Consider the following 17,499-nt stretch of genomic DNA (forward strand, 5'->3'; position numbering starts at 1 on the left):
GTTTTTATTTGTAAATAGGAAAGGAGTAATTACATAGTTAAATGCTCCATCAAGGACAAATTTCGGAAAGAATTTAATGAATTTTTTCGGTAAGGATTAAATGAATTTAAGATTAAATTAAAACTTTCGATAAAAAATAAAAAAAGGAAAACAAATAAAACATATGACTCACAGATGAATGAACAAAAATAGTGCAGGGGCTGTTTTACGAAAAAAAATATGCTTTGTAACAAACTAATAATGATAACGAAGACGACCATATGTTTATGTATGTATGTATGTATATGTGTATATATATATATATACACACACACACACAGACACTGTGAGTCTACTATATATTCATGCATGATTATACATCTTCAAATCCTCTACCACTGTGAGCAAAACCCATAAAGCAAACAGAGGAGGGAGTCGAGATCCCACGAAAATTAACCCTTACACTAAAATGGAAACGACTGCAGTTTCTGTCAAGATGAAATTGTGCAGAAGCAAAAAAAAAAAAAAAAAAAAAGTCACGAGTGGCTGCCAGTGATTCTTTATTGAGTGTTTATTCTCGAAAGTGGGAGATTTCATTCGGCGCAGCTGCTGCTGTTCCTGCTGTTCGGGACTCAAATAAGATCTTTAATGTTTTCTTTTACGAGGAAATGTATTTATTTCAGTTTTTTTTATTTTACTTTTTATTTATTCCTTCCTATGATGTGAAATAAGATCTTTACGTTTTCTTTTACGAGGGAATGTATTTATTTTATTTTTAAAATTTTATTTTTAATTTATTGCTTCCTATGACGTGTCGATACATTATCGAAGCTTCGTTTGTCGATATGAATGCAGAGGAATAGATTATCAAAACAAATGAAGGTCGCAACAGCGTGAGAAAATAGAATGAATATATAACAAAAAGACGCCTTACAATTATTTCTGAATTATCACTTAAATCGGAGATGGAGTAAAACAACGTAAAATGAAATTATGATTCAGTATGCATTTTCAGACAGACTGCAAAAAGTCATATGAATTGCGAAGATATTTAAGCACTAAATAAATTAATTGCTAATGTTACACATTGCGGAAAACATAATCTCAACTCCTCAAAGTTAAAAATTTACGAGACAAAAACTCAAAGTTGAAAAGTTCAAAACAACACAAAGAGATTCTTCGAAAAAAAATCCTCTATTCAGAGAGAGAGAGAGAGAGAGAGAGAGAGAGAGAGAGAGAGAGAGAGAGAGAGAGAGAGAGACAGTTAATTTTTTATCTTTAGATTAATTTTATTATCTTTAGATGAAGAGAGAGAGAGAGAGAGAGAGAGAGAGAGGGGGGGCGTAAGATAACTTCCCCAGTTATAAATGTCAGACGCGCGAGTTGAACTGAGCCAAAAAACACACAAAAACACACACGCAACTTACGCCATTATGACCACAGTGTGTGTATTCTATAAACAGATGCTAAGTGGAATTCTTCCCTGACTTTTACCCTCTCTGATGACCCTAGCGCCCTCTTTTTGTCACGGGGTGCGCCAGTTTTTGGGAGTATATATGCGATGTTGGAAGAAAGGAGGCTATAATGAATTTGCTTGTGACGTTGTTTTGTTTTAGAGTGAAGTAAAGGGCGAGAGTTTCTGCTAGAGATGAGTTTGGATGCTTGCTGAAACCGGAAGGGTATGCATGCTAGATAATAATGATTATTTACATTGAAATATATGTGTAAATATATATATATATATATATATATATATATATATATATATATATATATTTATATATATATATATATATATATATATATATATATATATATATATATATATATATATATATATATATGTAAACACACATATATATATATATATATATATATATATATATATATATATATATATATATATATATATATATATATATATATATATATATATATATATATATATATATATATGTGTGTATATGTGTGTTTGTGTGTGTGTGCGCGCGCGCAACCAAATGAATCAGTGGAAGATAAATTAATGCTAGGCGATCAGTACAGCAAGAAAACTTTGTAAACCAAAGATAAACAGCCAAATGCACCAGCAGATAATATTCTCTCTCTCTCTCTCTCTCTCTCTCTCTCTCTCTCTGTTTGCGGTTTAATATCATAAACCTCTAATTCATCCAAACTACTAAACTTCCCCTTTCCACATCTCTCATACATGGGAGATAGATGAAATGAATTGAGAGAGAGAGAGAGAGAGAGAGAGAGAGAGAGAGAGAGAGAGAGAGAGAGAGCCGTAATTTCCCACTGGGGTGTATTTCTCATAGTATCCCCCTTACTTAATGGTTTTATAGGCTGGCACTGCCAATTACATTACTCCCCCTCTCTCGCCAAATAAAATCATTCGGGCGGACCAAGGAGAAATAAAAACCACATCTATTACCCGTATACGCTGCAGGGGAATGCAATATATTATGTGTGTGCATGTGTATGTGTACGTGTATGTGTATGTGTGTGTATGTGTATATATATATATATATATATATATATATATATATATATATATATATATATATATATATATATATATATATATATATATATATATATATATATATATATATATATATATAATTACACAGGTGACTTGAATTGCAAACTCTCTAATACAGAGAAATATTTCTGAGAGTCTAGCCAGATAAATATTGCCAATCAGCTTGAACAAATCAAAAGAAACCACAATAAAAAAAATTTTTAATAAAAAAAAAAAAAAGACAACCTAGCTAAGAACCGTCACGGGGTGTTTATTATACCGAGAGAGAGAGAGAGAGAGAGAGAGAGAGAGAGAGAGAGAGAGAGAGAGAGAGAGAGAGAAAACAAAGGGAAACGCTTGTCTGGGTATGAAGAGCAAACCTGACAAATGAAAATGTAAATAAAGCCGTGAAATGAACCGAGGGATCTTCATTTCCATTCAGAACCGTGAGTGTATATTCAGCTACAAATGCAAGGCGGGATAACCAAAAGTTGAGACTCTCTCTCTCTCTCTCTCTCTCTCTCTCTCTCTCTCTCTCTATTTGCTAGTTTTCTATTCATCTACCAAAATTTTCTATTTACATTAATTTTCTTATGATCATTTATAAAATAATCTCCTCAATTTGCTAGTTTTCTATTCATCTACAAAATTTTCCATTTACATTAATTTTCTTATATCTAATTTATAAAATATTCTCTCTCTCTCTCTCTCTCTCTCTCTCTCTCTCTCTCTCTCTCTCTCTCTCTCTCTCTCTCTCTCTCCATTTGCTAGTTTTCTATTCATCTACCAAAATTTTTCTATTTACAATAATTTTCTTATATCTAATCTCCCTCTACCATTTATAAAATATTCTCTCTCTCTCTCTCTCTCTCTCTCTCTCTCTCTCTCTCTCTCTCTCTCTCTCTCTCTCTCTCTCCATTTCTCTTCATTTTTAGTTTTCTTTCATCTACGATAAAATTTTCTCTCTCCCTACCAATTATAATAATTTTCTTATATCTCTCTCTCCCTCTCTCCATTTATAGTTTTCTATTCATTTTCAAAATTTTCTCTCTATTTACAATAATTTTCTTATTTATAATCTCTCTCTCTCTCTCTCTCTCTCTCTCTCTCTCTCTCTCTCTCTCTCTCTCTCTCTTTCTCTTTCTCTCTCCATTTGCTAGTTTTGTATTCATTTACCAAATTTTCTCTCTATTAACAATAATTTCCTTATATCTACTCTCCAGCTACCAATTATAAAATATATCCTCTCTCTCTCTCTCTCTCTCTCTCTCTCTCTCTCTCTCTCTCTCTCTCATTTTTGTGTTGCTTTATGTCCATTTATTGTTCCATCTCCCTTTTTGTGGATTTCTTGTCGGTATCTTTCCCTACGTATGTGCGTGAGTATATTTATTTTTTGTTTCAACTTACACTCTCCATTTCCTGCACTTCCATGATCATTACCGAACCCTTGATAAGCACTGAGGGTCAGTTCGAGTATCCAGTTAGCTATTAATACATCGCAGGAAAATATTGTGTTGTGTCTGTCACTCTGTATCTAAATGTATTCTTTATAATATTCTTCTCTCGTTTTTAGCTCAATTTTTGATTGTGCGAATTTTCTTTCTTGTATAAAAGTGAGATCTGTCACAAAAACGCCTCCTCGAAAGATATATTAAAAATCTGTTCTTATTCGAGTATAAAGATTCTTTCAATAGCAATGTTCTTCCTTTATTGATAAGTCAAAATGGGTATCCAAATTAAATGACAACCTTGAAAATTATTTTGAAAGATGTCAATATACTGTGTGTGTGTGTATATATATATATATATATATATATATATATATATATATATATATATATATATATATATATATATATATATATACAATAGAACATTTTTAACCGTGTAACAATAACACACTCGAAATTATATCATATCTATCGACTGAAAATGAAAAATAAAATAAACTGACATCGACAAATAATACACATAAGAAGTGGAGAGTATAACAAAATGAGAAAACGGCAAAACAGAAAAGAGCTGGCTAAATAAGAGCTAAAAGAAGGAAAATAACTACAGAGGAACTTCACAAGGAGGAGGAGGAGGAGGAGGGGGAGGGTCTGGTTGGTCATCCCAATAAACAATCAGTCCCCCATATAAGAATTTCATTACATAGTTATTGTTGGAGGAGAAAGATCCAATTCGGAAGGACAATATCTATTATAACCTCCCCACCCCTAACTTCTCCCCCCACCTCCATTCCATCCCCTTAGGCATTGCTAGGTTCAGTTGTAGGGGGTTTGGGGATTTCTTGATTTCTAATGTTAGGGAAAGTCCCTAGTTTTCAGGGATTTTGCCGTGTCCTACTTCGAGGAGTTGTGCAGGATCCCTAGTTTGGGGGCTTTTGGAGGGCCCCCTAGCTTTAAGGGTTTAGGGGACGTTTATGGATTTAGAGGATTTTGTGGTCTCACAATATTAAGGGTTTTGGAAGGCCCCTAGATTAAGGGGTTTGAGAGTACCCAATAACAGAGCTTTAGAAACTCCAAAATAATGAAAGGTTTCGAGGTATTATGAGGTATCCCCAGTTTTAAAGGTTTTAATTGGTTTTGGAGTCTTCTTTCTGATTGTCAGAGGTCTTTTATGGTACCTTGATTCTCTTATAATTATTAGGATCATTTACAGTTAATTTGCAAACTAACATCTAGCAAGAAGTCTTACCTAATTCAAATAATTGTTCCCAATTGTCAAGCACGAAAATTTCCAACTCTATCCTACAAATTTTCGCTGTATTATAACAACCATTTCTATCTTTTTTTTTTTTCAGTACTTATGTCCTTCACTGATATATCTTTCTCACTTTCTTTTGACATTCAGATTTTTTATAGACTCTGTATCACTGATATTTATTCAAAATTTTTTTTACTGGAACTCTATTCAACATTACGGCAGAATAAACTTTAAGAAAATAGGCTTAATTTCTAAACAAGTAAAAAATGCGCCGAAGTTTCTTCGGCGCAATCGAGTTTTCTGTACAGCCGTTACAGCGTACAATCAAGGCCACCGAAAACGGATCTATCTTTTGGTGATCTCGGTATAATGCTATATGAGCCGCGGCCCACGAAACTTCAACCACTGTCCGGTGGTGACCTATCCTATATCGTCGCCAGAAGCACGATTATGGCTAACTTTAACCTTAAATAAAATAAAAACTATTCGGGCTAGAGGGCTGCATTTTGGTATTTGATGACTGGAAGGTGGACGATCAACATACCAATTTGCAGCCCTCTAGCCTCAGTAGCTTTTAAGATCTGAGGGCGGACAGAAAAAAGTGCGGACAGAATAAAGTGCGGACAGAATAAAGTGCGGACGGACAGGCAAAGCCAGCACAACAGTTTTCATTTACAGAAAACTAAAATTGTAAAACACAGACTTTCATTCCTCATCCAATATTATCCATCCGTTTTAAAACAAAAATCCCACTGATTTAAAAGAATATAAAAAAAAGGAGTTCGTAAAAGATTACCGAAAGAACTGAAAGATTCACTTAAAACCAGAATTAATGGTTCAATTCCGATGCTAAAATCCGTCGGTTAAAATCAGCCGGAATGGAAACATTTCGCCTAAACTGGAATAAACGCCCCTGATTTCACTTTCAAATTCCAGGTTCCAGTAGGAGTGGGAAGTTGGTTAACATTTATAGGGGATTATAAAAAAAAGGCGGAAAAAGTGTACTTTTACATACACTGGACATTGTATCGTGCAAATTATTTAATTATTACTTTCTGTTTGTCTCTTATTTGTTCTCGCAATTCTGTGGAATTCTATTGGCGTAACTAAATAAAAATATCAAGCTGTATATTTTCTATTTACGTATTATTCCTTTACTTAATTCTAAGAACGTTTTTTTCTGACGTAACTAAACAACATTATCAAGCCAAATATTTTCTATTTATGTATTATCTATCTTCGTAATTCTACGAATACTATTTTCTGACGTAACTATACAACATTATCTAGGAAATTACTTTCAATTTACCTATTATTTATTTGGGTAACCCTATGATCATTATTTAATGACATAACTGTACAACATTATCTAGGAAATTACTTTCAATTTATCTATTATTCATTAACGTAATTCTATGAACATTATTTATTGGCGTAAGGATACAACATCATCTATATAAGTGACTCTATTATTATTTACTCACACATCACAACATTAAATTGCTTATTATTTATTAATCCATTCATTTATTTCAATGTTTATTCATTATTCGAAGCCACGAGCTCTTATGCTTGCGCGTTACCAGAACTTCCATTAAGATTCTCTTTTTTGAAAATTAAAAATATTATATTCGCATCATACTTAGCATCAATTACTCACAAAAATATCATTTACAGAAAATTTATAGAAATTTCCTGATAATATTAATAAAGATGAAAAGGAAACATAAAAGCTACTAAAAGAGAGAGAGAGAGAGAGAGAGAGAGAGAGAGAGAGAGAGAGAGAGAGAGCATAAAGGTAAACCTTGACAGCAAAGAACCAAAACAAGTAAAGGAAAAGGTTGAGGTACAACCCCACTCCCGCTCACCCTCGAAAAACCTTACCCAACCCCACCTCAAGACATATAACCTTCTACACCCCAACCCCCGACAACCACGCCCCTCCCCCCGCCCACAAAGTCTTCAGAAGCCGCCTGGCCTTACTTACATAAACCGGCCCGGCAGCAAACTGCGGAAGGCGAACATGTGTCTGCTGTAAAAGCGGAAATCTGCAGGAGACATTCCCCCCGACCATAAACATTGTTGTGTTGTCTCAACAGCATATATTAAAAAAAAAAAAAATGGAATCTCGCGCTTTTACTTATTCAAAGGCCTCGGGCGCTAAAGGAGATATGGCGCTTCACTGAAGCAGGAGAGTCTGCGGGCTTCACTGAAGAAGGAGTCTCAGACGCTTCATTGAGGAAGGAGTCTCAGACGCTTTACTGAAGAACGAGTCTCTGGGGGCTTCACTGAGGAAAGAAGGAGTCTCAGACGCTTCACTGAAGAAGGAGTCTCAGACGCTTCACTGAAGAAAAGTCTCAGGGGCTTCACTGAAGAAGGAGGCTCTGGGGCTTCACTGAAGAAGGAGTCTCTGGGGACTTCACTGAAGGAGTCTCAGACGCTTCACTGAAGAACGAGTCTCAGACGCTTCACTGAAGAACGAGTCTCAGACGCTTCACTGAAGAACGAGTCTCTGGGGACCTCACTGAAGGAGTCAGACGCTTCACTGAAGAAGGAGTCTCAGACGCTTCACTGAAGAAGGAATCTCAGACGCTTCACTGAAGAACGAGTCTCAGATGCTTCACTGAAAAACAAGTCTCAGACGCTTCACTGAAGAAGGAGTCTCAGACGCTTCACTGAAGAAGGAGTCCCAGACGCTTCAGTGAAAAAAGGCTCTGGGGGCTTCACTGAAGAAGGAGTCTCTGGGGACTTCACTGAAGGAGTCTCAGACACTTCACTGAAGAAGGAGTCTCAGACGCTTCACTGAAGAAGGAGTCTCAGACGCTTCACTGAAGAAAGTCTCTGGGGGCTTCACTGAAGAAGGAGTCTCTGGGGACTTCACTGAAGGAGTCTCAGACGCTTCATTGAAGAAGGAGTCTCTGGAGGCTTCACTAAAGAAGGAGTCTCAGACGCCACTGAAGAAGGAGTCTCAGACGCTTCACTGAAGAAGGAGTCTCTGGGGGCTTCACCGAAGAAAGTCTCAGACGCTTCACCGAAGAAAGAGTCTCAGACGCTTCACTGAAGAAAGAGTCTCTGGGAGCTTCACTAAAGAAGGAGAGTATCAGACGCTTCACTGACGAAAGAGTCTCTGGGGGCTTCGCAGAAGAAGGAGTCTCAGACGCTCCACTGAGGAAGGAGTTTCTGGAGGCTTCACTACAGGAGACCTAGAGAGCTTCCTGCTGGAGCACTCCAGCGCCCCCTGAGTGGATTGAAGCTTCCTTCCTTCCTTCCTTTATTGAAGAGAGCCGGGTTGGAAATGACAACGCGGCCAGTCAACGTAATTAACTCATTTGCATATTGGGATTCTTAATCACTTTCATCCGTGCTTCAATTTATATACCGAGATATTTATTAAATTCCATAGATTTATCTACTGATACGTCAATTATTCAATTTCATCAGTGATGTAATCACCTACTTTCAATTCTAGTTCAGCATTTATTGACAAAGTTACTCCTCTTCTACTTATGAATCAACTGCCATTTATTTATTTTATTTACCGAGATATTTATTAATTGTCATTAATTTATCAACTGTTCTATCAATTACTTACTTTCGTCATTCATTCTATTGTAGTTTTCACTGAAATGTTCACGCCTCTTTCATCAATCAATCAACTGATTTCATTCAATTTTTATACAAACATTTATTAACTTCAATCAATTTATCTTCTGATATATCAATTATCCTCATTATATACCGATCTATTTTAAATTTAGTTCAGCATTTATTGACATGTTTAATCCACTTTTACCAATCAATCAAGCAACGTTTGTTCATTTTTCAAAACTCGATTTAGCCACAGATAATTTCTTTAATTTTCCTCTCTACTTCTGATCAGAAGAAGATTAATTTTTTAAAATTAATTAAGCAACAGTTTATAATTTCTTTAATTTTCTCTCTCTACTTCTCATCAGAAGATGATTCAATTTTTTAAAATTTAATTTAGCCACAGTTAAATTATTTAATTTTCCCCCTCTACTTCTCATCAGAAGATTCATTTTTAAAAATTTAATTTAGCCACAGTTAATTTCTTGAATTTTCCCTCTCTACTTCTCATCAGAAGATTAAAATTTTTAAAATTTAATTTAGCAACAGTTAATTTCTTGAATTTTCTCTCTCTAATTCTCTTCAGAAGAAGATTAATTTCATAAATTTCAATTTAGCCACAATTAATTTCTTTAATTTTCCCTCTCTACTTCCGATCAGAAGATGAAATTCAGTACTGACATATTAAATCCTCTTTTACCTACCAATCAAGCAATGTTTTTTCATATTTCAAAACTCGATTCAGCCACAGATAATTTCTTTAATTTTCCCTCTCCACTTCGGATCTGGAGAAGATGAAATTTTCGAGCAAGCTTCATAACAAACTTCGGTCGGGGGTCATGTCAACAAATGTTCAGGTAACAAAAATACATCAGCGTCAGAATTTGACCCAAACAAGTTCAGCAAGTAGATTAAATTTCCAAAATGTTTACTCGCGGGAAGATTATCATCAAACTTGAAGTGGAAAAGATCATGAGCTTATATGCATATATTTTGCATTATGAGCAAGTCTGGGGATTTAATATTTTTGGAATGCTCTTCCAAATTAAACTAAGATATGCGCCAAAGTTTCTTCGGCGCAATCGAGTTTTCTGTACAGCGTATAATCAAGGGCACGAAAATAGATATCCTTCGGTGGTGTCGGTATAATGCTGTATGAGCCGCGGCCCATGAAACTTTAGCCACGGCGAGGTGGTGGCCTATCCTATATCGTTGCCAGAAGCACGATTATGGCTAACTTTAAGCTTAAATAAAATAAAAACTACTGAAGCTAGCGGGCTGCAATTTGGTATGTTTGATGATTGGAGGGTGGATGATCAACATAACAATTTGCAGCCTCAGTAGTTTTTAAGATCTGAGGGCGGACAGAAAAAGTGCGAACGGAAAAGTTGCGGACAGAAAAAAGTGAGGACAGAATAAAGTGCGGACGGATAGACAAAGCCGACACAATAGTTCTCTTTTATAGAAAACTAAAAGTGGTTAGTGAGCATCCAAATGACATGAGAAGGAAAACCTTATTGCAAAAAAAAAAAAAGAATAAATAGATATCAATAAGTAAATAAATAAATAGTTCAATAAATAAATAATTAATTAACTACTAGGTAATTTAAAAAATTAAATAAGCGAAAAGAGACGCAATAAATTCATGGGAAGATCATCAAACCTGAAGTGAAAATGATGATAAGCTTACTAGCATATATTTTGAATTATTAGCAAGTCTGGGGATTTTATATTTTTGGAATGTTCATTTAAATAAAAAAAAAACAGGTTGGTGGGCATCCAAATGACATAAGAAGAGAAAATCTTGTTGCAAAAATAAATAAATGAATGAATAAATAAATAAATAAACAAATAAATAAATAAATAAATAAAACATAAAAAAGAGAAGCAATATGGTTATCAGGAAAGGTTGGAAAAAACCTACTGACAGATGGGAAGAGCATTGAAAAAAAAACTCAGTATCTTGACACAGCAAGCTTTGATTTGATTTGATTTGATTTGGTATTATAAAAATGACGTTTACTTGACCTTCCTCTTCGAACCCATAAATGAATTATTCCCTAATATGAGGTGTTAGAATTGAATTGAACTGAGTATAGAATTTAGGCCAAAGGCCAAGCACTGGGACCTGTGAGGTCATTCAGCCCCGAAACGGAAACTGACAGTAAAAGGTTTGAAAGGCGTAACAGGAGGAGAAACCTCGCAGTGGCACTATGAGTCAATCGTTAGAAGAGGGTGGAAAGCAAGATGGAAGAAAGAGAAAGAGAAAGGAGGTACAGTAAAAGGAAGGAAAGGAGTTGCTGCAAAGAACCTTAAGGAATGCCTACAGTGCACCGCATGAGGTGCACTGACGGCACTTCCTCGGAAGGGGGTGAGGTGTTGGAGCAACGCGAGACTGATCAGAAGACAGGAATCTCAGACAACTCTTGGACGGTGTAGCATTTTCATCTGTTTGTTAATTTATCTATTTATTTTTTCTTTTAATAAGTGAGATCCCTTCTTTCTGCATTTTCCTTTGCCTTCTCTTACTTCCTAAAGAGCACCATATTCTTTGGAAGCTTGAATTCCAAGTCAATGACCCCTGTGGCCTGGTTCCATATGAATAGGGTTCATCTTCTGAATTATTATAATAATAATAATAATAATAATAATAATAATAATAATAATAATAATAATAATAATAATAATAATGAACACCATATCCTTTGGAAGCTTGAATTCCAAGTCAATGACCCCTGTGGCCTGGTTCCATATAAATAGGGTTCATCTTCTGAATAATAATAATAATAATAATAATAATAATAATAATAATAATAATAATAATAATAATAATGAACACCATATTCTTTGGAAGGTTGAATTCCTAGTCAATGACCCCTGTGGCCTGGTTCCATATAAATAGGGTTCATCTTCTGAATAATAATAATAATAATAATAATAATAATAATAATAATAATAATAATAATAATAATAATAATAATAATAATAATAGCAGAAGGTGGAAACTATCTCAAACACATGGCATTCGGACTCGTCCAATTCCAGTTCGGGAATGACTTATCAACCGGTGTCTGGAAGGGATGTATCCAGAGTATAGGAAAGGGAAGAATCCTTCACTTCCAGTCTCATTCCTGAGGATAAGGCTCAGAGTATAGGAGCGGGAGGATTCCTTAAGCCTCAGAGGATTCCTTCACTTTCGGAGCCAGCCCTGGAAATAATGGATCAAATTATAGTAAAGATAAATAGGATTCCCTCAACTTAGAATCATCCTTGGGAATAAGGATCAGAAGATTTCCTTCGGTGTAGGAGCCAAGATTGGAAATAAGGATCAAGTTATAGGAGTGGGAAGACTCCCTCACTTCAAGAACAAATTATAGTAGAAGGAAGATTCCCTCATTTTCAGAAGAGATTATAGTAGCGGTAAGATTCCCTCACTTTCAGAAGAGATTATAGTAGAGGGAAGATTCCCTCACTTTCTGAAGAGATCATAGTAAAGGAAAGATTCCCTCACTTTCAGAAGAGATTATAGGGGAGCGAAGATTCCCTCACTTTCAGAAGTGATTATAGGAAAGGAAAGATTCCCTCACGTTCAGAAGTGATTATAAGAGAGGGAAGATTCCCTCACCTCGAGAACAGATTATACAGTAGAGGGAAGACCCCCTCACTTTCAGAACCAAACATGGAAATGAATGATTTACAGTTTTCCAAAGAGCAAATGCCAAAGCCACGAGGCCGAGAGAGTCTGTTGAACCCGACCTGTTGGAAGCAAAACTCTAACAGCTTAAGGGAAGCAATGTACACAAAACATTCAGATACACAAAGAGAGTTCGAAAAAGCGCTGTGGGGAGGGGTTTCGGGCTGGGGACAGAGACGATGACTGGGAGGGGGAAGGGGAAGGGGGGGGGGTTGGATCCACAAGGGTGGCAGCCTTAAGGACACTGTGAAGTTGAACCGAACCCAAGTGGTCATCCACTGCTGGAATAACATGCATTGCCACAAGGGCATTCCTCGCCAGTTAGTTTTGCCGTAAGTATGATGTCAACAGGACCTCGATGTCAACAACCCTTACCTTTGTGGCAACAATTTACAGTAAAAAAAAAAAGAAGTAAAAACTAAATAAATAAATAAATAATTCTACCAGTTTTTCTGCATGTATACTGACTGCTGTTAAACGTCTACTGTGATTCCAAGATACTGCAAACGGCCTTTAGAGATGAATCACGTGTATACATACATACATACACATACATATACATACACACATATTTACATACGTACATACACACATACATACATATACATTCACACATTTTTACATACATAAATACATACACATACATACATATTCATAAATACAAATACATACATATAAATACATACATACATACAGCATTTACATGTTCAAGCCTTGACGGTGAAATAAACAAACAAGTTATTCATACAACCAGACAAATAAGTAAAAGCACAGTATAATATAAAAACATTCATTCCGGACCAGACAGGGTATATGTTAGTATATTTATTTATCTAGAGTTTATACGTAACGAAGAGAGAGAGAGAGAGAGAGAGAGAGAGAGAGAGAGAGAGAGAGAGAGAGAGAGAGACCTATTCCAAACTCAATACAAGACAAGACGAGAGCAACTACTGATGTTTGAGTCTAGAGAGACCTATTCCAAACTCAATACAAGACAAGACGTTCAAGCAACTACTGATGTTTGAGTCAACTGAGAGAGAGAGAGAGAGAGAGAGAGAGAGAGAGAGAGAGAGAGAGAGAGAGAGAGAGAGAGACCTATTCCAAACTCAATACAAGACAAGACGTTCAAGCAACTACTGATGTTTGAGTCTACTCTTTCAAACTCAATACAAGACAAGACGTTCAAGCAACTACTGATGTTTGAGTTGAGAGAGAGAGAGAGAGAGAGAGAGAGAGAGAGAGAGAGAGAGAGAGAGAGAACAAATAAACGTCTCTTTCAAACGCTCGACTTTATTGAAAAGTCTCGCCGTTAAAAGGCAAACGAAGGCAAATGGAACAAATGGGACAAAGCACTTCACACATCACCTACGCACCAAGCAGTGACGACAAACATTCCTCCGAAAAATGGCGCGGAGAGAAGGCTCATTTTCGATACCATTTTTTTTTTTTTTTTTTTTTTACGTCGGACTCGAACACATTTCTAATACCGTGAACAATCGAACAAGAAATGCCAACCAAAAAAATACTTTAATTTTTGCCATGACTTTTTTTTTATGGGGGACTCGAACGTATTTTAATTCATTGATGAATCTAACAACAAATTTCAAACTGAAAACATGAATTTTTTTACACGATTTTTTTTTTTTCGTCGGACTCGAACGTTCTTCGAATACCATCAACAATCGACCAACAATTTTCAGGCATAAAAGTTTCATTTTCGATACGATTTTTTTTTATGTCAGACTCGAACGCATTTCTAATGCCATGAACAACTGAAAATCAAATTTCACGAAGAAAACTTTAACTTTTAACACGCTTTTTAAATTTTTTTTTTTTTGTACAACGGATTCGAACGTATTTCTCATACTGGGAGCAATAGAGCAACAAACTGTCTGCCAAAAAGACTTTCATTTTTTATACCAATTTTTTCTAATGCCGTGAACAATCCAAAATCAAATTTCAAGAAGAAAACTTCAATTTTTTACCGGATTTTTTTTTTTTACGCCGGACTCGAACGCATTTCAAATACTTTGAATAACTAAACACCAGATTATTACGATCATCCAATATTAAGACAAAGGTACAGTGGGAATATTGTGAGTCATTTGATTAATGACAATTGTACTAGAGACAATTAGTTGAGTTGAGTCGAATATAAATTCAGGCCAAATGCCAAGAACTGGGACCTATGAGGTCATTCAGCGCTGAAACGGAAACCGACAAATAAAAGGTTTGAAAGGTGTAACAGGAGGAAAACCTCGCAGTTGCACTATGAACCAATTATTAGGAGAGGGTGGAAAGTAAGATGGAAGAGAATATGAAAGGAGGTGCAGTAAAAGGAACGAAAGGGGTTGCAGCTGGGGGCCGAGGGAAGTAATGCCTACAGTGCACCCCAGGAGGTGCAATGACGGCACTATTATGTGATAATTCTCGAGTTTTGCCTCTTTAGGTTATTTAATAGGTATTATATTGATTTTAAAAAATAAATTTTTATGTCTGACTCGAAAGGGTTTCTAATACTTTGAATAACAAAAACAGAATACATGGCTCATTCAATATTAAGAAAATCTTACGACGGAAAGTTATGAGGTATTATAGATAAATGATAACTGTGCTGAAGACAATTATGTGAAAATTATAAATTCATATTGAAATTGCCAACTTAAGTCATTAAGAAAAAATAAATATAATTGCAATCTTTTTTTTCTTTCGTTTTCATGAACTTTCTCAAACTGAAATAATATTTAGCTCTCAAAAATCGGTACTTTTTTCCTAAGGGACATTACAATAATAGATTTTTTTTACAGCAGAATATTAAAAAAAAATCATCACAAACCAGCTTCCAATATATTTGCAGTCTTGTACAGACTAGAAAAAATAATATACACATTTTACAATAGAATATTTAAAAAAAAACTCACAAACCAGCTTCCAATATAATTGCAGTCTTGTACACATTAGAAAAAATAATATACATAATTATATTTTACAGCAGAATATTAAAAAAAAATCTCACAGACCAGCTCCCAATATAACTGTAGTCTTGTACACATAAAAAAATAATATACATATATTTTACAGTTGAATATTAAAAAACTCACAAGCCACGTTCCAATATAATTGCAGTCTTGTACACACCAGAAAAAAATAATATACATATGTTTTACAGCAGATATAAAAAAAAACTCACAAACTAGCTTCCAATATAATTGCAGTCTTGCAAACGCCATAAAAAAAATATTATATATAGCACCCTTGTCAGACGCTCCTGTCACAGAATATCTCTGCTGACAGACACTTTGACAATTCTTTGTCAGTTTGTGACGCGTCTATTTTATCACATCCTGTGCAACTGTCTGAATATGCTCCGTTCGTGTCTCCTCCCTGTCTGGAACTTCCATTTATAAATCCGGGAGGCTTTATGGCAGACACACTCGAAATCTTAGTTTTGGCGGTGGTAACACACAGAATATTAATGCTGGTTTTATCAAGTTAAATTTCTATTTATTCTATCAGCACTGATTTAATAAATCTCGATTTATGTTTTCAACACTGATTTAGCAGACTGAATTTAGGCCAAAGGCCAAGCGCTGGGACCTAATGAGGGCTTGAAAGGGAATTAATTTAAGGATAAAAACCTCGATTTATGTTTTCAACAACTGATTTAGAGAGGGTGGAAAGTCAGATGGAAAGAAGAGAATATGAATTACAGTAAAAAGAAATGAAAGGGGTTGCAGCTAGGGGCCGCTGGGACCTGCAAAGAGGTCATTCAGCGCTGAACGTCAGGTGCAATGAAGGTTTGACCCCTTAGGATTCAACACTGAGGCTTGCATCCAAAAACATGACATTATTGTTCCTAAAAACGAAACTTTGAAATAACAACTGAAAATTTGGACTTGGGGTGGAAATCCGTTTTGCTCAGATGTAAAGAAGAGATTACTGAACGGTAGTTAGTAGGTTGCAGTAAAAGAAATGAAAGGGGTTGCAGCTTCATCCCAAACATCCGGAAGACTAACTTTTTGACCCAAACCTTGTAAGAAGAAAAAGGCCATATGTGTGTAAAGCTTATCATATATATATATATATATATATATATATATATATATATATATATATATATATATATATATATATATATACAGTGAGGCACGTATACATATATACATATACACACACCCAATCAAACACAGCAACAATACAAAAGAAGCGTGAAACGCTCCCAGATGAATCGATATTCCCACGTTACGGCCCTCGACCACCCGGCCAATGAAAACACACAAACAAACAAACAAACCACAACACATCTGTATCCTTTTACGTACACCGTTGCAACAACGGTCCCCATAATCCCCATCCATTCCTCTGGATCTTTTAAACCCGCCCCCCCCCCCCCCGTGTCCCTTCTCGCAGTTTCGTGTGTCTTTTAATCTAGCACCATAACGAGGCGACAGCGCCATCGAACTTTCCATAATCCGGAATCTGGCAACTCGCTGTCTCGGCGAGTCGCGTCGATTGCATTAAAAGCAGCATAAACCTCAATAAATATTAATAACATTTACAATAGCGATACTACTACTACTACTACTACCACTACTACTACTACTACTACTACTACTACTAATAATAATAATAATAATAATAATAATAATATTAAAAGGGACTAATGTAACTTATGGCAGTATGTCAAATAACTGATTGCTCTGAAGAGAGAGAGAGAGAGAGAGAGAGAGAGAGAGAGAGAGAGAGAAACTAAAACAAAGTTTAAATGTGAAATTTGAAATTTTTGAGAGAGAGAGAGAGAGAGAGAGAGAGAGAGAGAGAGAGAGAGAGAGAGAGAGAGAGAGAAACTAAAACAAAGTTTAAAAGATTTTGAGAGAGAGAGAGAGAGAGAGAGAGAAACTAAAACAAAGTTTAAATGTGAATTTTTGGAACAAAGTTTAAATGTGCATTTTGAATAAGAGAGAGAGAGAGAGAGAGAGAGAGAGAGAGAGAGAGAGAGAGAGAGAGA

The 17,499-nt window shown here is 35.5% G+C and overlaps 2 protein-coding genes across 5 annotated transcripts in view; one reads left to right on the forward strand and one right to left on the reverse strand.

The window, feature by feature from the left end:
- The window catches only part of LOC136832997 (death domain-associated protein 6-like), a 25,217-nt gene extending 16,801 nt beyond the window's left edge, over positions 1-8,416 (forward strand). Inside the window, exon 2 of the mRNA XM_067094648.1 lies at positions 8,173-8,416. Coding sequence (XP_066950749.1) covers positions 8,173-8,416 — 244 coding nt within the window. The remainder of the gene's footprint in view (positions 1-8,172) is intronic.
- Positions 1-17,499, reverse strand: part of LOC136833233 (DBH-like monooxygenase protein 1) — a 1,137,248-nt gene that overhangs the window by 233,690 nt on the left and 886,059 nt on the right. The gene's annotated exons all lie outside the window — the stretch shown is intronic.

Source organism: Macrobrachium rosenbergii, chromosome 51 (genome assembly GCF_040412425.1).
Source record: "Macrobrachium rosenbergii isolate ZJJX-2024 chromosome 51, ASM4041242v1, whole genome shotgun sequence".
NCBI classification, from domain to species: domain Eukaryota; kingdom Metazoa; phylum Arthropoda; class Malacostraca; order Decapoda; family Palaemonidae; genus Macrobrachium; species Macrobrachium rosenbergii.